Source organism: Nymphalis io, chromosome 3 (assembly GCF_905147045.1).
Source record: "Nymphalis io chromosome 3, ilAglIoxx1.1, whole genome shotgun sequence".
NCBI classification, from domain to species: domain Eukaryota; kingdom Metazoa; phylum Arthropoda; class Insecta; order Lepidoptera; family Nymphalidae; genus Nymphalis; species Nymphalis io.
In genome coordinates, this window is record NC_065890.1 from 1,123,017 (window position 1) to 1,148,860 (window position 25,844).

General features: G+C 33.2%; 1 protein-coding gene across 1 annotated transcript; it reads right to left on the reverse strand.

Annotated features, from left to right (window-relative positions):
• Nucleotides 1-2,347: 2,347 nt before the first annotated feature.
• LOC126780946 (sodium/potassium-transporting ATPase subunit beta-1-like) lies at nt 2,348-24,933 on the reverse strand. The gene is made up of 7 exons (XM_050505651.1): nt 24,631-24,933; nt 8,512-8,640; nt 6,870-6,986; nt 6,183-6,283; nt 5,319-5,414; nt 4,899-5,055; nt 2,348-4,523 (listed from the first exon to the last, which is right to left on the reverse strand). Exons 1-7 carry the CDS (start codon nt 24,770-24,772, stop codon nt 4,375-4,377), a joined length of 891 nt encoding a protein of 296 aa, XP_050361608.1. The 5' UTR covers nt 24,773-24,933; the 3' UTR covers nt 2,348-4,374.
• Between the last annotated feature and the right edge of the window lie 911 nt (nt 24,934-25,844).

Below are 25,844 nucleotides of genomic sequence, written 5' to 3' on the forward strand. Positions count from 1 at the left end.
AAATTATATGTTTTTCCAACCTTGCCGTTATTTCAAGTATCTTCGATATCGTTTTTTATATATTTTATGAATAAAGAATGTATAAATAGTTGCCATTGACCGTCAAAGATTATCGTATAGTTACTTAAGCTATATTTTTTATGACTACAATTACTTTTTATGCATTATATATACGCAGTTCTCTGTTTTTCTTACATTCATGACAAACAAATCCCCTCAATACAAAAACATTTTTTCATAACATATATGTACAATTTTCATAAAAAATATGTTTGTTTTTTTTTTTTTTTTGTAACGCTTTCATGTCTTAAATACTCAGCCGATCATCATGAAATTGTGCACACGCCATGTCAGGGATACAAAGGATATAGGGATCACTCACCATTCGCGCGCAATACTACCCATAGAAATACGCATGAAATTTATCCATTTAAACTCGCCACTAACTGGTGCTGCAATACTTCGAATTGTATAAAGCCTCGGATTTAAACCTAGAATTACAAGACAGAGACAGAGAAAGCCTCAAATGTCAAAATGCCTACGGGCCTTGGATCTCTAAGTCCGGGCTTGATTGTATACCATTCAACTGTGCCGTTACAATCGATAAATTCAGAGGACGACTGTCGAGTATTGCAAGTATTACAATAACTTTAACAAGGACTGCAAGTGTCATTAAAGTAAGCAGCGTTTATAGCTTTTTTTTAACGCTGGAAAAATGCGTTACGCGTTTCCCCCCCGGGGACAAAGGGGGTTATGTGGGGCTCGCCGGTGTCCAAGGCGCCGAGTGCGCCCCGAACATCGGAATACCCACTAAAAAACCAGCGGTACCCTTTCCGTCTTAGCGTAGAGCGCCTCGGGATCGTTTTCGCAGGCTACCGTGAGCGTTTATAGCTTCTATCAACCCAGTCTACATTTACATACTCTTTGATAACTTTTGTCCGCCCAAATCTGCTCATAACCAGAACAGCGCCCTGCCCTTACCAATTAGTCTCTCACCTTGCTTAGTGATTAGCTAAGTGAAAGTCGTGTTGACTTTTAATAAGTCTGGTTTGTTGGAACAATTGAGATTTTTTTTGTATACATTACGCAAATTTAAAAATATAAATCTTTTTGGAAATTGTATTTTATTCCTTGATTAAAAAAAACTAAGTATATATCAGTTAAAGATCTAAATTAGTGGGGTCTTGTGTAGGACTGTCTGTGTAGGTACCATTCACGATTATTCAAACATCAAACATTTTGTACCTATTTTCGTGATCCTTATAAGTTAGTTTTTTTTCAATCAGAAGGGACATAATACTTTAGATGCCATGGTTGGCGGTGCAATGATATTATAGGAAGGGCTTATATTAAGACAATAAATAATAGTGTGTCCGCCTTCAAAAGCTTTTTTGGATCTCTTTAAAACACCAACCATGGTATGAATATTAAGTCAGTCTGGCGACGACCATACTCAATGGAGATTAACCTTCCGCGCAAGAGTTTTTTAATGCACTAGTGAGTGCGCAAATTCAGATGCATTCTCTATTCCATTACTGTAATAATCCAATTGGACTGTTTTGTCATACGACCGGTGAAGGAGGCCCGAACAATTCCAGCAGCTTATAGCATCAAGTACTTTAAGCACACACAGGAGTATAAAACTTCCTAACTCCGTCTTGGCAATGAGTTTCTTGACGGAAAAAATGAATAATTTTTATAGGCCCCGATCGACCAGGGGGTTGACCACTCACACACGCTTGACACCCAAAGAATCGTTAATTATTCAATTACACAACAATGATAAATGGTGAAATAAGCTCCAAACTCAAAAGGGAGAGGAGGCCTTAGCCCAGCAATGGGACATTAACATCCTGTTTACTGTTACAACAATGATAACTATCAATTAACAATGAAATTAGACTAATACGAACATTATAATTTATTATATTTTGATTCGTATTCGATTTTTTTAACTAATTAGAAAATTACTTAAACTAACATAAAAATTACTTTGCTATCTATCTATAAAATGAAATTACACCATTTTTTTTTAATTCATTTATTCGAACATTGTATTAATTAAGAAATTACTTATGTAATTTACATTAAATATCTGTATTTTGTACCTTTTATAAGTAAATTTTAACCTATAATAACGTTATCCTTTGTTAACGTTATTTTTATGCATGATACATTTTGCACAGATTAAAAATAAATTATGACATATCTTATAAGTATGTTGAAATTTAAAAAAAAGAAACATTATTCAATCTGTATACATTGATGTTACATGAAAAGTTATAATCAATTTCTACGAAATAAACACAGTTTTTTTTATTATTATTTAAATAACTAGCAGAAACAGTGTTACGAAATAGGATCGTCAAAAAATATTAAAAATCTTTGAAGCTTATTATTAACAAATTTTCTTAAAACTTATAATTTTTCTTAAGGTCAAGTCAATAATAAAAAAAAAAGATCTAAGCTATGTATATTATAACTAAGTATTAGTTTTTTTACAAAAAAAATGTTATTATAAATAAATTAAAGTAGACAGGAATGATATACGAGGTCTAAATACGAATGAACAGATTAATTTATTTTTAAACATATCTTTGGTTATTTTATGAGAAATAAAACTCCTTTATTTAAAGATAATATTAATCCTTATTAATTAAATAATAAAAAATGATAATATGTTCAGGGATATTTATGTTTCTATATTTTTACTAATAGTGAAATTTCAGATGAAAAATTTAATTATAATTCAGGAAAGACTTGTAAAACAAAATAATTATTACAAATCCTTATTACCGGATCTTCAATGAGGATACATTTGAATTTTAAGACACAACCTCTTTAAGTGTTAATCCCATTTGTCGCTTGGAGGCCTTAGCCGTTAGCTTGATCGTATCGTACGCAAAACATTATAAGAATTAAAATATAAATTAAATACATATTCTATAAGTTTTATTTAGAACTTTTTTATATTTGTCTTATTTTGCGTAATATAGTCGGTTGAACGAGTTCAACTATATATCCAAGCACTTTATATATTTTGAATAGGTTTTGAGGTCTAAAAAAACGTAATCCAGTTTACGCTTTTGTCCCTCAAATTTGTTTACAAAAGTACTTTATTTTAATAATATTATGATAATAATCGAGTCGGCCCATTAAACTGTAAATTATAATAAGTTTATGTCAAGGAAGTTACGACTATGTACTTCTGTTTTAATAAATTTAATCCAAATAATATTTATGTCTCGTTAATAAAATATAACTTGAAATGAAATTTTCTTTTTTAAATTATTATATTTAATAATTTTGTATCTAATACGACAACATTATTTTGGCATTTTATATATTCTTAACATATGTTTCAACGTATTTTTTATACAGTATATTATTTCCTCTTTGCTTACCGTTTCTATGGACAACTTTAAGTGCAACAAAAGTAGCCACCAGCTAGCTTTATTAAAAATATCGATATTCAAGTCCAGCTATCAGACTCATTTCTAAGCTCGTTATTCGAAATTAAACGTGAATTTTGTTCAATCCATTTGGTATTCCAAACCTTTGATGAACTTTGTGGTATGACATTGGTAACACTGCGATACACATTTGTCTGAATTCAAGTACCAATTTAAATAGCAAAAAAATAAAAAGAGTTAAGGAGGCCAGGGTTTATATTAATATATCGCCATACAGCCAAAATATAAGAAATATGTGTTATGCTCTGTTATAAATCCTTTTTTTCTATGCGACTTAAGAAGGCACTGTTGACAGAATCAGCACTTTGGGGATTTTTTTGCAATGGCAATGACTTTTTTAAGCATTTAAAAAAAATTTATTAAATCGTACTTCCGATTAGTTAACAAAAAAAAATAAAAACAGGAAATAAATATATTTCACCCAATAACAATAACTTTTACTGCTAGAGTGAAATAAGGGTTGGTAGTAAAGATATCGGCGTGTACATAAAAAACGAGACGTAATCGAAACAAAACATATCCACTGCTTACATACAGTAACGAACAGCCCTGGATTTATCCCTACGCCTACAATACACTTGACGAGGGACCAGCCGAAAATAATATAATTTTACTCTAACCGCTTCGAAATGAAGCCAATTCAAATTCAAATGTCAAAGTGTCTAGGAGTCATGGATATCTAAGACCGGGTCCGGTAATGAGTAGAAACATATTTGCGGATTTTGGAAATATGCACGTTACATATCGCTTAAAAAAATATCCTCTACTACATATGTATACACAGATATAAACAAACATTCTAATACATTACTTGTTTGACTGAAAATTTCTTATTATATCTATTGTATGTATACATATATTCAACTAACGTACTTTGTACTACGGGTGCTAGTTGTTATCGTTATTCAATTGATATTTCTGTAGTGTTAACAGATGTGTTGTCATCTATCTGCAGTAGTATGCGGACGTAGCCCGTGGGCTCCTTGAGGCTCTTATTGTAGATGATGTTCTTGGCCCACGCCCTGCATCGGATGATTGCTAATGTGTTCACTGGAAACAAAAAAATACATGAACGGAGCGCTCCGACGTTGTGCTTCATTATCTCACTTTAAAAACGCAATTATGAATTTCGCGGAGTGAGGGGTATGTGGGACTTGCCGGAGTCTAGTACGCCTTAAGTGCTCAGGGAACCAGAATACCCTCTAAAACCGCCCCGACTGCGACAATGAGCCTAGCCGTTAAACTAAAGAAATATTAAAATTGTTTTTAATCCTCTATTCCGTCACAGTGATAGATAATGTATAGATTTCCCGTCCCAATCCAAGGTAGTCTATTTACTCACTTATATCCCTTATATTAAAGCAATTACTAAATGACACAAAATTAATGGCATAAAATAAAACTCCAAAACAATAGAAGACATACCTGGTGGAGTTAGTTTAATTGGCAACACTGGGCTGATGTAGCCATCCTCATTGAGGTACGGGTAGAAACGTCCCGGCAGGCCGCGCCCCCAAGGGTACTCTATCTTCGTGTCGTTTTTGGAATGTTCCTCCCAACACGACACCCAGACCTGTTGACGCTGGAAAAATGGTATTGCATACTTAATTATTTGTTCTTCTTATTATATATCTTATCTTACTAATATTTAAAATCGCAATATTTTAAGTGATGGGATGTTTGATACTCTAGCTCGAATTATAAGACGGATTATAACGAAACTCATCTCATCATCAACAAATCATCACATAAGATCATCAATAATTAACTTTGTCTATCGTGACTCAAACTATACCTACTGTATAAAAACACAACAGAGCTTGGGAGTTATTTCAAAAAACTTACTTCAATCTCTTGAAGGCCATTAATGAATTCAACTAAATCGGCTGACATATCTTCTGGGAAATCTTTAACATAGTAATCTGGTTTCCAGCCATAAATCTGAAACATGAAGAAAACGATTAATTTGATTTATTAATTATTCTGAATATAACGTGTGTAAAATGTATAATAATCCCAATCACGTCTCTAAACATAAAGCTGAATTCGACCCTATTGCATATCGGTCACATCAGCCAATCACTTGCAAAATACGCAGCAAGTACGACAAAATGGTGCACTCTCAATTCCCACATTCTTATAATATAATGTGACGACTAAAGAGAAATAAGGCGCAGGATCAAAAGCTTTACGTGCTTTCCGGGGTATGAAAGTGTAACCGAAAATACAGAGAATTACGGGTCAGTAAAAGTCCAATATTTTTTATTACCGTCAGGGATTCGAGACTGGATATAATAAAATATTTATATTTGGTTAGACGGTACATTTAATAATATAATATATTTATACAGTAACAAATACGTAAATAAAAGCCGAGATGGCCTAGTGGTAAGAACGCGTGAATCTTAAACGATGATCGTGGGTTCAAACCCGGGCAAGCACCACTGAATTTTCATGTGCTTAATTTGTGATTATAATTCATCTCGTGCTTGACGGTGAAGGAAAACATCGTGAGGAAACCTGCATGTGTCTAATTTCACTGAAATTCTGCCACATGTGTATTCCACCAACCCGCATTGGAGCAGCGTGGTGGAATAAGCTCCAAACCTTCTCCTCAAAAAAGAGGTGCGGAGGCCTTTAGCCCAGCAGTGGGACATTCACAGGCTGTTACGGTACGGTACGGTAACAAATACATTTGTTTTAATTTACCTTATTTAACTTTATGAAGAAGCAAGGCGATTCTGGGAAACCGAAGTTATCTTCTACCGTACACTCTTTCTTTGTATTGAACCACGACTCGTTAGCGTAGGCTGAAAGAAAAATAATTGAAAACCTACTTTATTACAAGAACTATATATGATGTCCTAGTAATTCATGGCTTAATTTAATCATCAGCTCTGTTTGTGCAAACCAGTCAACACCAACTTTTCTCACTAATCTTAACTGTTATCTTAAATCTTAACTTAAGGTAGTAGGGCTTTGTACTGGTGGTAAGGCTTTGTGCAAGCTCGTCTGGGTAGGTACCACCCACACATAAGATATTCTACCGCAAAACAGCAATACTTGATATTGTTGTGTTCCGGTTTGAAGGGTGAGTGAGCCAGTGTAATTACAGGCACAAGGGACATAAAATCTTAGTTCCCAAGGTTGGTGGCGCATTGACTATAAGCGTTGGTTGACATTTCTTACAATGCCAATGTCTAAGGGCGTTTGGTGACCACTTACCGTCAGGTGGCCCATATGCTCGTCCACTATTCTATAAAAAAAAAAAAAAAAACTGAGCCAGGTCCATTTTTCCGTTTGTCATTTTTGTTTTGGTTTTGCCTTCAATGGACATATACAATTAGGTGACAGTAATACTAATCATTATTATAAATAATGAAGTAATACACTTACATTTAGTAAAGTCCTGTATATCTTGCATGTAGAAATCATGGCCCGTGGTGTTTTCTGTAGAATAATGGACAACGAAATCTAGCGGTTGAGGACGAGATGATACTCCTGGATTCGCTCCTGAAATATATTTAAATAATTTTTAGTGTTCGAATTCATTGTTAAATAATTTTAATACTCATGGGCAACTAGACGATTAAACCGATACTACAAAATACAATTATTCCAAGAAAGCAAAACTGTAATAACCGATTATTTTAATTCAAATTAAGTATAGTCCTACACAAATCTGATAACGAACGGTGGAAGACAAATACGACAAGGCTACAAAGCGTTTCGGCGCGGGCCCAATTTATTTAGGGCTTTCTTATGTACCAGATTGTAAATAATGCTAATTTCCAAGTTGTTTAGATATATTAGACAAAAAACCCATCATATTTTATTTGCTCGATCCGAGATTTACACCCAGGACACAGAAACACAAGTGCGATATTGTTATATAACACATTGCATAACATTAAAAAATCTAAATATTCTTTATTCAAGCTGGCTTCTATCACCTTTTAATCCGGTTTGCAATTTAGATTCCGAGATGAACCAACAACAATTTAATATAATTAGAATAAATAATGTACATACATAGACAACTGTTATTTAACATTCAACTAAAACACAGGTAATTATATATAACGGTTAATGTCGTAATTAATATAACCGAGTTTAATTGTTTGCTTCCAGCGATTATAACGTGGTGACAAACGCATACGATAACTATACAACATGAACACTTTTACGTTTATTAGCGAAAAATGAATGTTATTAATATTGAGCTCATCCCTTCATTTACATTTATTTACATTACTAATTACTTTGATATCATGAAAATAAACATAAACGCTATTTACTAAAGAGATTATCAATTCGATCAGTTTATGTATGCATATAACGCGATATCTCATGTATATTGTATCATAACTTCCTCGTTGATCTAGTGGCTTGATATAAGGCCGCAGACTCGAAGGTCTTGGATTAAATTCCCAGGTCGGGCCAAAAAAAGGTATTGGGTTTTTATTGTCAGAAAATTCTCAGTAACAGCCCGGAGTCTGGAAGATGGAAGTGTGTACACACCCGTGCCTCGGAAAGCACGTAAAACCATTGGTCATGCGCCTGAATTCTTTCCGGTCGTGTCGGATTGTCGTCTCATCGGATTATGAGAGTCAGGGAATAGAGAGTGTACCTGTGTTTGCGCACACACTTGTGCACTATAATATCTCCTGCATAGTTGGCTAATCTCTCTTGAGATTGGCCGCCGTGGGCGAAATCGGTCTGGAGGACATTATTATTTATTATATTGTTTCATGTATATATAAAAGAATGGTTGACTGATTGACACATCAACGCAAAGCCCAAATTACTGAGGCATCATAAAAAATTTCATGAGTAGGTTAGCATTAAGAAAATATTCTTAAAATTTAACTCCTAAAATAGTGATAATAAGATTAACCTTTGTCCTTCCTTAGGCTTCAAGTTTGCTTAATACAAAATTACATGAAAATAGGTGCAGTGGTCTAACCAAAGCGAAAAAAACAGACTTGTTACTTTTGCATTTATAATATTAGTATAGAAGTTATAAGTATAAACTTACCAATCAGGGAACTATCGAGTATGTATGTTGGCTTCTTATCGTCGAGGATATAAAACAGTCCACCCATGCAAATGGCAAACATCACCGCCAGCACCGCGTAGAACACGAGGTAGAACGTTATAGCAATGGCTGAAATAAAGAAAATAAAGTTCTTTAAACCAAAAAATAAAATGTTACTATACCATCACTATGGTTTTATTTATTAAAAATAGGTAAGCCGTAGGTAGGCGAGTCTTCCTTTTTCTTCTATTTATATAAAATTAGTAGGCTGACGGCCACCTGATGATAAGTGATCACCACCGCTTATTGACATTGGCGTCAAGAAACTGTGAAAGATGTTATGTCCCTTCAAACCGGAACCCAACAATACTAAGTAATGGTGTTTGGCGATAGAATATGTCATAAGTGGCTGGTGTCATAATATGTCATAAGTGGACTTCTTGCAAACCCTCCGGGTTACCACCTAGTAATTGATTACTATGATACTTGAGTATCTTCTATCTTTTTGATTATTTTCGATAGAGTCGAGAACATCTTAGTTCTTTGATTGAGTATAAGTAACTATAATTAATGGCTACATTGACAATTTAAAAAATCTTACGTTGAAATCGTCATTTATGTATTTAAATAATACACAGCCTTCGTAAATAAAAAAAAAGTTCATACAAAAAGCGTTTTCACTAACCTAATAAATACTTAATTTCGAATGACATTCGTTGTAATGAAAACGCATCATATTATCTTATAGATCAATCTGCTATGCAAATTTCCCGAGATAATATATATTTTCCGCATAGAGCACAGTATTTACTCTTCATAAATAATTAAAATCAGAATAAATACAAGACGGAATAACATTATACTATATTTTATTTGCAATCGCTTATTCAATTATATTTATAATCTTTATTTAGAAACTGCTGCTTTGTGATAGGGTAGGACAGTTACAGGCTGTTATTTATTTTATATAAATTCATGTCATTTTATTTTATAATATTATAGACAAAACAAAATTAGAAATATATAAGAACTAATAGCAATATATTTTTACCAAGATCTGGTTTGTGAATATTATCACAAATTATATATCAGTATACACGCCTGACCGTATTTGGCGCTGCCTCCCGCCAAAAGTGAATTAATTTTTAAAATCAATCCGACAGCTTTACTAGGTTGTAGGGCTTTGTGCAAGACTGTCTGGGTAGGTACCATCCACTCATCAGATATTCTACCGCTAAACAGCAGTACTTAGAATTGTTGCATTTTAAAGGATGAGGTAGCCAGAGTAACACAGGCACAAGGGATAACATATTCGTTACCAAGGTTGGTGGCGTATTGGCGATTTAAGCAATGGTTGATATTTCTAACATCGCTAATGTATATGGGTGGTGGTGGTGACCACTTAACATCAGGTGGTCCATTTGCCTGTCCGCTACGTATAATATAAAAAAGTGATGATCGGAAAGTTTGACTTATTCAGCTTACAATATTATAATTTATGTATAGAGCTTAATCATAAATAAACTGATTAATTTAATATAATATTTCCTAATTTTAATTAGACAGTGTAGTACAAACAATCATTATGTCATAGGTTATATAATTATCATCGTTATTTGTGCAATTATTATGTTTCTCGTTGCTGTAATGACATTTTTAGCTAAGCTAATAAGTACATAAATGACTACATGACCTCGTAACCAGGAAAAATGTACCTCTGTCTTAAAAAAAATCTTCAAACGCAATTAAAAACCTAATCTTTATTAACGTCCAAGAAAATAGCATCTGGTGTTGTTATCGATAAGGCCTACTTAAGATGAATAATTTGAATGGAAAGGATTTCGTTTATTAACTTTCATATTTAATTTGATATTCGTAAGATTCGTTTTGGTGTGTAATCAATTCCTTAAATATACTTTAAAGGGGTAACTATTATATGTACATCAAGTCAATGTACTTAATCGTGGTAGTACGAGTCTCAATTCAAGTCAAGTCTCGCAATATTTTATTTCAGGGGTTTTAATGAGTCTCAAGTAGTATTACAATTATTATTTTGTTGTAAATATATTTATCAACGTTTATATTTTCTGTATATTAAGGCCCACGATTAAGTACATTGATTTTATGTGGATTCAAACATCACACAATCAGTAACAATTATTTATATTAATCACAATTTACGATACAAGATATAATAACACATTTACAAACAGGAACTTAAGAATTTTAACAATAACAAATACAAAGGCGCGTGCCAAGCGTGCGTGTGTGAAAATTTTAACTATCTAATTAGGTAACCGAAATCCGAATTAACGGAAGACGCGTGCCCGTGGGCGGGGGTGAAGTCTGGTAGAGCTTTGTGCAAGCTCGTCGGGGTAGATACCACCCACTCGTCAGATATTCTACCGCAAAACATCAGTACTTGATATTGTTGTGTTCCGGTTTGAAGGGTGAGTGAGCCAGTGTAATTACAGGCACAAGGGACATAAAATCTTAGTTCCCAAGGTTGGTGACGCATTGGCTATGTAATCGATGGTTGACATTTCTTAGAATGCCAATATCTAACGGCGTTGGTGACCACCATCAGGTGGCTCAGATGCTCGTCCGCCTTCCTATTTAAAAAAAAAAAGACGCGTTCAGGGTTATTTTGTTTTATTGTAAAACTCGCGTTACGTAATCATTTTATCTCGATAAAAATTGCCAATCATATATTTTGCAATATACCAATACGTGGACCAAAACAAAAGCATGAAAGATAAACGTAATGCTTGCAATAAGACGTATTACGTTACGTCGTTTTCGTTACGAGATCGTCGGCTTGATACTGATTTTATCATAGCATTTGTTTAAATTCATTATTTACAGGCATGTGACTAGTTAACCATTCCATATTGTAACAATTCACGTGGGAAGCGAGACGAATAGCTAGGATAATAAATGATGATTGTCCTCCTGGCTGATGTTGCCATGGCGGCCATTTTTAAGGGCATTAGTCAACGCACAAGTGTATACTCCTTCCTCTCGGTATCATAATCCGATGGGACGGTAATCCGACATGACCTGACAGTTTAGGCGCAGGACCAATGGCTTTACGTGAGCACTGAGGCACGGGAGTGTACACATTTCGAACTTTCAGACACCGTGCTGCTACTGAGGATCTTCGTAAGATAACCACAATAACTTTTCATTGGCCCAACCTTGAGTTTGAGCACAGGATCTCGAAATCTGCGGGCTTATAACTAGTCACTAGACCGACGAGGTAGTAGATCTTAGTAACAATATATACAAAAGGACACTGCAAGTATACATTATTATTAGATAATATGTTACATTCTATGTTATAGACATTTCTATTTAAAATATAAAGTTAATATAATTATGTATAATTTACATATTTACAGAAGGACCATTAAAATAAATTAATATGAAAAATTTGAATTGAGTGTGATTCAATTTATCAATTTTGCTGGCTGATTATTCATTTCAATATTTACATAATAAACTACAAAAAGTACATTAAAGAAAACTTAATCAATTATTCGTTACGCATGCGATGCATTCCAAATTCAAAAAAGACAAGCACATACTCAAACATATACATACATACACAATATCTATACATAAAAACGAGTAATTTAAAAATTTACCATTTCGGTGATCGACATATAAACGTTTACTAAATTACGAACGAGATCTATAAAGCGGCGTCGTGACGTCAGCAGCGTCTAAAACCGAACTGTAGGGACGGAAATAGACAAATACGTCCTTAGTGTAAATAATTCGCCCACGCCGATAGACGTGACAGCGAATTGTAGGCATTCCTATTGTCAGGACGGCTTTCTTATACTAAACTAGTTGTAGTTGAAACTAACCTCTATCCTTTAGTTTAAGTATTATATTATACTTTCTGACATTTCACAATCGGTGGTGTAGAGCGGCGCGTTTCGAGTTTGTTCTTTTAAACGATATACGCTAAACTACACGATATAATTTATAATCCTAACCATTAGAGAAGTTATATTAACCTCGACTACAGTATATTTATGCATATTGATTCTAGTTCGTGGCACATCATCTGAATTTAACGATATTATATTACATTTGGTTTCACAATTATAATGTATTTTATGCAAACAATTGTTTACATAAAGTTATAATCACAAAAAAACGGAGAAATTTTGTTATGTATCTATTTAAATAAATAATTGATTAATTTATTCTGTGTAAAATTAAAAACATTGATAAAAAAATATAAAGTTTGTTCTTTTTTTAAATTCAGTCCGCTTAATGTCGTTCATTTAAATTTTTCAATCTGCAGAAAAAAAAATCTAAGTATATTATTAGTTCGACTTGTTCGCATGTCCTTTATGCGTTTTAAAAAGCGAGGACCCAGAGTTTAAAATAAGAATTCAATTCATTTATAAAACGAGTGACGTACAAAGCGATCTTTTTAACCTTGTAAATACAAAGGCGGGATTATGAAAAGGGCTATGGGAACGATTTGTATTGAAATACTTCAATGGCTATAGAAAACCCATAAGAGGGTTGGTAAATAAATTAACAGAGATGGAATTATTATTATTTGATTTATATTTCGTTCCGCACGGCATACGTTACACTTTTTAAATGAATTCATCATTGCCAATAATGATTAATCTTAAATGTCAAAGATAACTTTTTTTTAAATATTAATACTCTCAGGCAGTAAACTTTTATGCCATTTTTACCTACTTTAAGACTTCTGAATAATTTGTGTTAAGAACCAACAAAAAATTACGATGCTACTTTTTTAAATGTGTATTATTTCGACGGAATACGAGTGGAAGTTTCTAGCAACACTTCAAGATAAATCGATACTATTATAAAACCATCACAACAATCATTTAAATTTTTTAAACTATTATTTATAAAATTATCTAAAACGATATGGTTGACATTATTGACATGAATGTGACTATTATCTGGAAAAATATTTACAAACAAGTTCACTTTCGGGTGCAACTTAAGGCGATAGGAAACAAATCAATAAATATTGTTGATTACGAAGTTTATTACTCATAATAATCTGAATTGTTATATTATTATGTAATGTGACGTAAAAGAGGGCGTTAATGAGATGTAGAATATGATGACGTATGTGACAATATTTGATGAAAAAAATATTCAAACTTGCTAATTTCAATGGGACGTAATCAATTAATAATCCACCACTATAAATAGATTGTGTGGTATTGTCGCTATAATAGCTTCATATTCGGTTATAGAAGTGCATCACAACACCTGGGCTTATAAAACGTGCAATATACTCGAATATTCTAGCAAAGCATAAGCACTTGCTTTGTACCAGATATGCCACAACTCCAAATATTTTAGCGAAATCCTAATAATGTGACATAAGTGTCTTGCTAATATAAAATGGTATAAACACTCGTAGGTAAACTGACCTCTTTCTTAAAATTCACATCGCAAATCTTAATGTTTACTAGTCAATTAGAGCTGTTCCGTTGGAACAAACTCAGCTTGCATATGTCTAATTTCACTGAAATTCTGAGTGGAAAAGTAAAAAGTGAAGAGAAGAGTTGAATAAGCTCCTTACCTTCCCAAAAGAGAGGCCTCCTGTATCACAGGCTGTTACTTAACTTGTTTTTTAGACAAGCCTAATAATTTTGAAGTATTTTGAGTTTTTGTAATATTATATTATCTTGGTAACAAGTGATCATAAATATCTACCATCATTTACATCGCAAATGGGCCACCAACTATGGTAACTACAATGTTATGTCCCTACCACTAAATGAAAGGATTTCATAATCTTAAAATTTACATAACAAATAAAACCATTCACATTATAGTATTTCAATTTTTTTTAACAGTCTATTCCTGTCGAATTGCGAAGGGAATAAACCCAAGGTCGAAGTCAGTAAAAAGGGAACGGAGCTGATCATGATATATGATCTTGTTTATGAATGAGTTTATGAAATCATTTCTATTGTAGGTATCAGTATAAAGCTATATATGTATGCATAGATATATAAGTGCTGCTTGACGTATTTATGGACGAAATGTCACACAAACTGATTGTTCTTTTTTTTTCTTTTTTTTATAGAATAGGAAGGCGGACGAGCATATGGGCCTGATGGTAAATGGTCACCAACGCCCTTAGACATTGGCATTGTAAGAAATGTCAATCATCGCTTACATAGCCAATGCACCACCAACCTTGTGCTTGCAATTACACTGGCTCACTCAACCGTTTTGCGGTAGAATATCTGATGAGTGGGTGGTACCTACCCAGACGAGCTTGCAAAAGCCCTACCACCAGTAAAATAGTTCTAAATATGGACACAACTCGATCATTAAAAAACTTAAGACTAAATATACATACCGAGTACGTTTTTTTTTGAAGCAAATGAAAACTCACTAATGCTTGCCCGGGTTTGAACCTACATAACATTTTAGTTTCCAAGCTTGGTGGCTCATTGGCGATATAAGCGATGGTTAACATTTTTACAATGCCAACGTTTATAGGCGTTGGTAACCACTTATCATCAGGTGGCCCATTTGCTGGTCCGCCTACCTATTCTATAAAAAAAAACTATGCAGTAATTTTCCGCCATTGTTTTAACATATTTTAACAGCTGTCCCTTACATTTAGGTCATGGTTACACTAGCCCATTACATATTAACCAGTCTATGAATTGAACTAACTATACGGACACTAATGTCGCTCACAGGGCTCGGTTAACAGGAAAAACGGTTATTTATAGTAATTACGATGTGAATCTTGAAATTTAAAGTGTTCTACCTACGTAAGAGATCATTCAGTGATGTACCTCGAGACGTCGGTCCACGAGACCGGCTCGAGAGCGGAAATAATTATGTTAACTAATGTGTGTTTTAGCTGACAATTTTCTTCGTGAAGAATGTTCAAAGTAAATAATTATTTGTGCTGTATGCAGTTGGAACACAAGACTACCAGTCTTAGTGCCATCACTGGTGATAGGAGGACTGGTTCGTTTTTCACCCAGATAATCTGAATGCGATTCAACAGAGAAATACTGCTAGCCTGCAAGTCTGCTAGCAGTTTTGCCACCATTCTTCATAGTCATGATTTGTACAGTAGATATTTTTAATTATGATTTGTAATATGTAAGTTCACGTGTAAGTAATTCTGAACATATATCCATCTCGATAAGAAGTTAAAGGTGTCCATCTTAGACCATCAGTGTTTATCTTAGTAGAGTATTGCAGAAGCCTCAAATTTAAGGATTTATTAAAAAAGATAATAATATCGGGCGCTCCAGGCTCACGCCCCATAAGGAGAATAAAAAAACTGTGACAAATAAATCGAGCTGAATAGTATCTTGTTCTTCTATTGATATTGTGTATTAAAAAATATTCAGAACAAATACAACATTTGATGTAAACAATATGTTTCGAACACTTGTTGGGTTAAAACAAAAAAAACTTTATAATTGCTATATTTCGGATTTGGAATTGTTCAACAGTTCAGATCCATATTTTTTCACCTTAACTCTTAAAGATAATATTATTTATTTATTTACTTATATATAACGTGCTTTAGTTATTTCGATTTATTAACATTACATTTATCGATTCATCGTGTCATAATGCAGGCGTTATTGTAAACCAAAGTGCTAACTTAAACGTTAAAGACGCCTTATATTATTTTTCTTTTGTCCCACGCTCCTGTTACTCATCGTTACTAAGAATTCGTTGGTACATGCATACATATATACATGTGACAATAGATCGTCTGATGTTTATAGTTTTATATGTAAGTTTTAACCTCAATAGCTTAACGATATACGGTGGAATAGCTATGTAATTCGTAGGTCGTATCCTGATTCCTCGGTTTATTATCGTACCTACATATAACACTTTTACTGGTGGTAGGGCTTTGTGCAAGCTCGTCTGGATAGGTACCACCCAGATATTCTACTTGGTATTGTTGTTCAACCGGAACGGATTGAAGGGTGAGTGAGCCAGTGTTATTGCAGGTACAAGGGAAAAACCATTTTTTTTTTAAATAATGATACATAAAGATTCTGCCACATGTGTATTCCACCAACCCGCATTGGAGCAGCGTGATGGAGTAAGGTCCAAACCTTCTTCTCAAAAAAAAAAGGAGAGGACGCCCAGCAGTGGGACATTCACAGGCTGTTACTGTACTACAAAAATTCGTTGACAGGTCTATTCGCCCGTACAATGCTAAGGCCTAAGGCATCGTACAGCACGACTTGCGTATTTTTTCATGCGTTTATATCGTCTTCTAAAGTTACTAATTCGATTCGCAAAGTATTAGTTAGGCAATATTTATCTACTTGATGCGTATAAAATTAATACGTTATTTACTTTGATACGCATTTAACTTCGTGGTAATAAACTAAACTACAGTTGCCATTTTCCAAATTAAGTGTTAGTACCTATTATAAGATATTTGAATTCAACAAAAGTATCGAAATTCCAACCGAAGTACCAAAGTACATAGTAATCTAAACATTCTCAGTAGCAGCCACAGGTCGGCAATATAAACATTTCGGTGCCTCGTCAAGCTTTACGTAAGCGCCCGAACTCACCCTTTCCAATTCCACTAGTCTAACAATTACGATACGTTCCCGATTCAATTCCAATTCAACTTTGACTATTATATATTTATTCAGATCGAAACCGAGCCGATATGATGTTAACATATACAATTACGTCAAAACCAAACTGTTATGACAATATATATGGTTAATAATTATATTTAAGAATAGGAAAATGGATAAACGGTAACGATTATATTTCGATTCGATTGCAATAAACTGACAATTTGTTAGTAGAAATTTTTCATCTGGTCAAGCGGATTGCCATCCCATCGAACAAAATGCCGAAATTCTATCAGATATTTATACCATTATGATTGCTTAATTGGTAGTGGGTTGGCTACATATCCTGAGATCTTTGGCTCAACTATTAATAAATCAATTTTATTTTTACACGTGTCGCAATAAAACATTTTGTTTTTATACATATTTAATTATTAATTACGTGTCACGAGATTATTAGTAAGTTACGATGACGAATCCAGTTACTACATACGAATATAAGATTGTGCTCTGGAGCGAAGAGTTGTGTTCCTTTATGTTCCTGTATACCGACTTTAGATATATCATTGTTTTAATAAAGCGTAAATATACAATATTTTAATAAATCATAAAACTATATCCTACAATATTTTAGATTCTCAATTGATTCTTTCCGTTTAGATTGAAATATTTATTTTGATTAATAATATAAGTTTTATTTTGACTCGAAATTAAACTTATAATAAAAGTCGGAAAACCAGCCATTGGTTTGCTAGATACCGAGCAAGAAAGGTGTGCTGGCAAATAAATAATTGTAATACAAAATTACTAGTCGTCTTTAATTATAATTCAAAACGTCCTTGAAGTAAAGTGCAAGAGTGAAAAATAAAGCGTTGTACAGTTTGTGTGACTAAGCTAATAAGACAAGGCCGTTACATATATTTGTGGATTTCTACCTGCACGAAACTACCTAATTAAACTTAATATCAATTAAACAAAAAATGTATTTCTCTATAAAAGGTACTATTACTAAATTGTATTTGTTATTGAGTTTTTAAGTTTTGCTACATTTTATTGAAAATGTTTTGAACTTGAACGCTTCATTTGTAAAATTATGTATCCGGTATCCGGTAGAATAGACGGCGGTCCGCTGGGTCCGGGTGACGGTCCCGACTAGGCGACTAATAAGAATATCCGGCCATTTTTCTTCCCGGCCGGATGACGGATAGTAACCGAATATTCTCAACGTCTTAAGTGTCACAGTGAGCTCATAGCAGATAAAAAAAAACACAAAATTACTATTCAAATATATTAAATAGAATTGATGTTCCAAAAACTTAGGTATATATTATTTAAGGCTAAATGAAAAATATAGTTTATGCTTGTATATGAGTGTCTATGTATGTATGTATGTATGTATGTGTAATTTTTTGTATTATATAAATAAGTACAGTACAATAATAGTTTTTTTGTTTTATCCTGATCTTTATTTACATTTTTATGAATATTTTTTTATTTATAAGCAATCTTGTATTTTTTATTATATATTGTTATGTTATAAATTCAAAAACGTAACAATGTTTGTTTCGTATAATTACATGTTCGTTACATAATTATTATATAAAAAACTTTATTGTAAAAAAAACTATAGTATAAACAAATTTAGAAAAATTTATATGACGCAAGGCGCAACAAATGGTAACTAATTGGCTACCAATTGTTGACCCAAAAAACTCCTCAAAAATACGCCTTTTGGAAGTACCTACAAAAAATTGTTGATTCAGTTGAACAGTTCTTTTTCTGTTCTCAGTTTCATATGAGCATTTCACCCGGCGCCTCGATAAATAAGAGACTAGAGTTAACCAGAAGTTCACTGCATATTTTTACAATAATATTTTCAATAGCCGAGATGGCCCAGTGGTGTGAATCTTAACCGATGATCGTGGGTTCAAACCCGGACAAGCACCACTGAATTTTCATGTGCTTAATTTGTGATTATAATTCATCTTTTGCTTGACGGTGGAGGAAAATATCGTGAGGAACAAGGGAGAGGAGGCCTTAGCCCAGCAGTGGGACAGTCACAGGCTGTTACAGTACATTGTGTACCTTCCTTTTTTACTTTTATAATATGTTATGGCTATTTTATGGTAAGTGGTCAACATTACCCAGACATTGGCGCCGATAGAAATATTAATAACTCCTTACATCAATGCTCCACCAACCTTGGCAAGTAAGACGTTACGTGCCTTGTACCTGTGGTTACACTGACTCACTCACCCTTCAAACTGGAACACAACCAAGTATTGCTGTTTGGAGATAGAATTTGTGATGAGTGAGTGGTACCTACCCAGACGAAATTGCACAAAGTCGTATCACCGAAATCGATGAAGCAGAAGCTAATAATTTTGCACATTAAAACATTCATACATTACACTATGCAATGAAGTCTGAATAAATAAATTATGTAATTGTACATTTACATGTTATGTATTATGGAAGACTAGCTTGTGTTTCACGGCGGTTATTCTCGGTAGAACCACAATCGGAACGAGTAGCCGTTTTATTGATATGACAATGATATCATGATACCGTAATTAATTTATATTGATTCGATGTTTGGTATTGGATGGTACACAATGAATGTAGTTTATAGGATAATCAGTATTTAGATTAAGTTAAATCTAAATTAAAATTACAAAAAACAAAAATAACATTACATTTATACAATAAACATCATACATTATATATGTACTTGTTACGATATTTATTTATGAAAATCAACGAATCTAATTACGTATGAGCTTTTTATCAATAATATAATCTTGAACAGAACAACAAGTCTTGTCTATTTGTAATATGAATAATTAATATCATATATATCAAAACTTTTGGATGGATTAGCGTTTGGATGTTTGACACTGAATAAAAATCGAACGTTGTACGTATTAAAAGAAAATTGAGAATTACTTTAAAGTATAACCCGATAAATATTTATAAAAACTGCAATCGTAATTTGCTATTATAACAACTTGGGTTGTAAATTTTTAGTAAGGCTAAGCCTGCACTACGATTAAACGTGAGCGATTTGAAGCCGTCAAAAAATATAGATAGATATACAAGTGCACGCTTTAGCGATTTTTTTCAGTGACTGATTTTTAAAACGTAAATATATGTATACGTTTACGCACTGCGGTCAACCGCGTTCGGTTTCGGTATTCAGTATCGATCGGGCGAGCGCCACAACACACACTGCTCGCCAGAAATCCCTTATGATAATGAAATAAAATTAATCACAAACTCCAGCCGCTGTTTGTATTTCTACTCTGTTTGGCGTTTTCAGATATTCCTAAACATCTTGCTTTTGATCGAAGTGCGCGCTAAGCCTTAGCTGAGAGTTTTGTTCTGTGCAAGCCCGTATTTATCTTATTTAGAATAAGATATACATTAGTTTATTGTTTTTGTTAATAATATATTGCAGTTAATAACACATAAGTAACCTTAATGATCCTAACCTTGACACATAACACATTTCTGTTTTGTACAAAGAAAATCGCCACAGCGAGCATTTGTTTGACAGCTGTTTTGTTTTGGATATAATATTTCTCGGAAATATTTATTTAATAATACGAAACAAAAGTACTTATACCAATACAAATACACGAACTAGTGAGTGTTTTTTAAATTATTATATTAAAATTAATCCATAGACACGCATCCGTGTCTCGGTATATTTAGTTTCTTTCTTTGTATCAAACGTTTGCTCCATTTTTTAAATTACAAAAATTAATAACTATTTCATCGTTCTCATATACATCGGTAACTTATATATTATTTTTGCATTTAATTAACTTTTAGACTTAATTATTGAAAGTATTTGTTAGTGTTTAAATTTTAATATTAATTTCAACATTAACCAAAATAGTATCGATAATATTAATTATAATTATTTAATAAAATTGAATAATGTATCATCAACAGTGAAGTGGTATTTGATAACAATAGTAATAATGATGAAAAATAATAATATGTAATGATAGCATCGTTATCCCAATCACCAATTGAATTAATTTTAATTTAACCGTCATAACCTGTCTTATTTTAAAAAAGGAAAACGTATCGTACAAATCTACACTCTCATGAAACAACAAAAAAAGGTTCTATACTTAGTTATCTTGCAAATTTTATTAAAAAATATTTTTTTAAGTAACAATTGTTTATAAATTAAAATGTAAATCTGATATAATATTTTTTTATAGAAGAGTAAAAAAACAACAAAGTTACGAAGTACACTTAGAATTGTCTGACTGAAATCAAATCCGATTGGAAAAGGAACCACTTACTACATCCACTTCATAGTTGGACGGATTTTAATTATACCGGGCATAGAAGTCCATTACGACATCGAATAGGCCCCAAATTTTTCGAAAATTATATTTTAAAATTGCATGATAGGGCGGGTAATTTGTAAGATATATCAATATGATTAGGGAAATAGAAAGTGTTTTCTAAGGGTGTTGCAATTGAATAGATTTCAGTCGTAACACGAATTCGATTTTTGAATCTTTTTTTAGGGAAATCCCGTCTCGAGATCTACAGATTTATATACCGACCAACGAGGCTGCTAAATATACATAATACATCAATGTAGCCAGAGAATAGTAAATTATAGACAATATTTACTATTATACTTCCCAATATATCATTGTTGTCAAACTTAACCCATGTTTGGCAAATCGATCTAGGTTATTTATCCCCGACACAGAGTAAATTTCCACCCATTATAGAGCTGATATGGACAACACGATTTATCGTGTGTCAAAACAGTAACAGTCGGTAATATTCCCAATGCTGGGGACAGACATCCTATCCCGGTGATAAAGTTTTGAGTTGCACCACCATATACGATTATGTAGCAACTGCGCGTTGGTGAAAAATACATGTGCATAAATCTGACTCATACAGGTTTTCTTGCATCGCCAAGCATGAGATGAATTATAAACACAAATCAAAACACAAATCAAGCATGACAAAATTCAATATCGCATGCATGGATATCAATACATTCATATGTCTTATTAAAAAAACTATGTACAGTCGTTTTTATAATATATAAAATTAAAATAAAAAAAAACAAAACACACATTACAAATTTATAACAAAAACACGCCGTCTAAAAGATTGTCCTGTGGCATTGTACCCAAGACGATGGCACTATTCCCTCTGCACCGCTAGACACAGCCTTTAGACTAAATAAGCGCTAATCTTGGATATCAATAATACAATACATAATTTACGGTTATTATCCTCCGTACATAAAATCACTGAGCTTTTTCGTCTCTATAATAATAAGACTATTTTTCTTCGTGTTTCGCTCGTAAAACGTTGACTTACGGTGGTACGCTATTAGATGCGTGTATTCTTTAAAACCTTAAGTTTGATAATACATCACAAAATTAGATTTTAATGAAAGATTGGCGCAAACTACTTAGTATCTTTTCGGTTTTTATTAAATCTACATCTTGAACCAGTGACAATTTTACATTTAACATATTATTGTATTATATTAACATATTTTCACTGGTGGTAAGGCTTTGTGCAAGCTCGTCTGGGTAGGTACCACCCACTCATCAGATATTCTACCGCAAAACAGCAATACTTGATATTGTTGCGTTCCGGTTTGAAGGGTGAGTGAGCCAGTGTAATTACAGGCACAAGGGACATAAAATCTTAGTTCCCAAGGTTGGTGGCGCATTGGATATGTAAGCGATGGTTGACATTTCTTACAATGCCAATGTCTAAGAGCGTTGGTGACCACTTACCATCAGGTGGCCCATATGCTCGTCCGCCTTCCTATTCTATAAAAAAAAAAAAAAAAAAAAAAAAAAAAAAAAAAAAAAAAAAAAAAAAAAAAAAATATATATATATATATTGATGATTTGACAATTACTTTGACTGAAATGTATTTAGATTTTAAACAAACAATCCAATGATTTTATCACTTAAACGTGCCATCTGTTACACAATCATTGATTATTTTCCATATATTGATTCCATCGTATAAAATCTCGGAGTATTCTTGAATCTATTAATTTGTATCCATTACAACGTTTATTGCGTCCAAGGTTCGATTGAACGGTCGACGGTATGGAATACGCCTAACAAAGTGCTGAATACACTCTTAGGTCAATGTCAAATACTATAGATACTAGTTAACTTTACGGTGACTACACCCAGATTATAAATACAATACATGCGAGTCATTTATATACATCCTCTATGTAAATCCGAGAACTCTAGATATTAATCCCTGAATGGTATATGAACTTAATTGTTTGTAAACAATTATTATAAAAAAGAACTGATGCAGACTAGCCCGCGATTGTTGTCATTGTTTTTTTTATTACGATTTTTATTATCATAAAGGGACACATAGCTATTACCTCCGCCAATTATTGTCATTGTCAGAATAATATTAACGATTATCATTTTATTTTTTTGTAGCCTAGAGGAAATCATTGAAAGATACCTAGGTCGAACCCTAAAAACCGAGCACCTCACGCATCCACGGCCCCACGCTTTTTACTTGTGGATCATCGGTGGCTCGACAGATGGCAGGGAGAGATCTCGTCCGATTTCGCGACATACCTCCAGTATATACATGGTAATTGAGGTTAAATTCTCCTACTGGCTGTTACACTGGCTCACTTCACCCTTCAAATCGAAATACAGCAATACAAACTATTAATGCTGGACGATAGAATATCACTGGCACAAGGTCCACCACAAGCAGGTTTCCTTTTTCTTTTTTATATTTTCAAAAGAAATGTTAAATGTAACGGTCTTAGTAATACTTGTACGTGTTTAATTAGTTTTAAACGAAACATTTAAGTTCTTATGAATACTTGTAACATTTTAAAGTCTTTTAAGTACTTACTTCATATAAATTTATTAGAAATTTGAATAAAGAATATTCTATTTAATTCAAATACAACATGTAGGTTCATATTTTTCGAAACTAAATTAAAATATATTTTAATCGAGTAGGTTCACAAATTTGGTCGTCATTTTACTACCACACTTGGAAAATGTTGATTTTCCGAAAACTCGTTAAAAGTTATATCTTAATATTAAAATGAAATACATTGAACTCATGTCATAAAATTATGTATTATTAATTACATTAAGTGTTTTGCTATATTTAATACAATTCCCGTGAGTATATAATTGATAGGTCAGTATACAGCCAGACATAGTTTGTAACTAAATTAAACGCCTGGTTATATCACGCTGTACCAAATCATTTGGATGTCTACAAGAACACGTCTGCCAAAGATTTAACATATACTACACACAAATATACAATCACAGTGCTTGACTAGTCGCGATGGCATTTCAATGAGGTATTAAATACATAATAATAGCATAGTTATTGTAAACAATAAACTGAACTGGATGTTTTCAATAATTGTTTATGATTTATGTACATTGTTTGTTACAAGAATATTTATTTAATGAATTCTAAACTTACCCCATCGTTTAGGCGTTCGGCCCAGAAATGTGTTTTCATCCTGGTCATATATCGCCCTCAAAAATTTCTCCCCACATGATCTATTTGGCGGTGGACCACGAGCCCATACCGTTGTCTCAACACCATTCGATTTGCTGGCCATTAAAATAATGTTTAAAGAAAATTTTTAATAAAGAAACCGCGTATATACTTCAGTAGTTCGAAAGCTGAATATAATTTGCGATCAACCGTCACACGCGGCAGAGTGTCTGCGACTGAGCAGCGCGTGCGCATGTACCGCACGTGCAAAGGCGTCAAATGACATGTGTGAGCAATCGGCTGCTATACACAAACTGAGGTTTTGTCCAAGCCAAGGTATTTCTGGATAAATGATCGATCTATGTCGGAGTGAAAGATACATTTATACCTGATTTAATGGCAAATTTTCTGTCCAAAGCAATATAAGTTTACATATATGTATACGTATTAAGTATAAGTACTTACTGTAGCGTCTTTTCCGGACTTCGGTTTGAGGATTGTCGTTGTCGTGTAGTAATTTTCCTTTATTATGTATTTATTTATTTTTTAATTATGTTTTATGTATGTTTCGTTTTGAGTTTGACATGCATGTGACTTTAGCGGAATTTACTTTGTAATAGTTAAATTAATAATATAATGAAAAGAAAGCCGACAGGACCCAGTATATCGAAGCTTCAATCTTAAATATACATCGCGGGGTCAAATTCAGGTACCGTTGAATTTTCGTGTGCTTTAATTGTGTTTTTAATTCAGCTCGTGCTGTGAATGTGTGCAGTGCAAAATTCTACCAGAATATACGCAAATATATAATTATAAATGTCGGAAACCGTCTCAATATAACTACATATTTCTTTTTATCTATTTATTTATTATTTTATTTTAGTTTACATAAGTTGTGCCTTGGGAGGATTCAGTAGCGGCGTTAGGGTAGGCCGCGATTAAGTGACGGTCCGGGTACCAGAGTAACTAATTTCTACTAATTTTATTCTTTAACCTTTGTTTTTTTTAATAACATTTTTCGCATGGGTTTAGTTATGGGGTGCGGGGCAACAATCGTAAGGCGTAACAATCTCGCCCAGGGCGCGCTGAGTACTAAAACGACAGTGTCTTTTTTTTTTGTGCGTCCAGAACATCGGAATGCCCACTAAAAAACCAGCGGTACCCTTACCGCCTTAATGAGGATGCGCTACGGTATC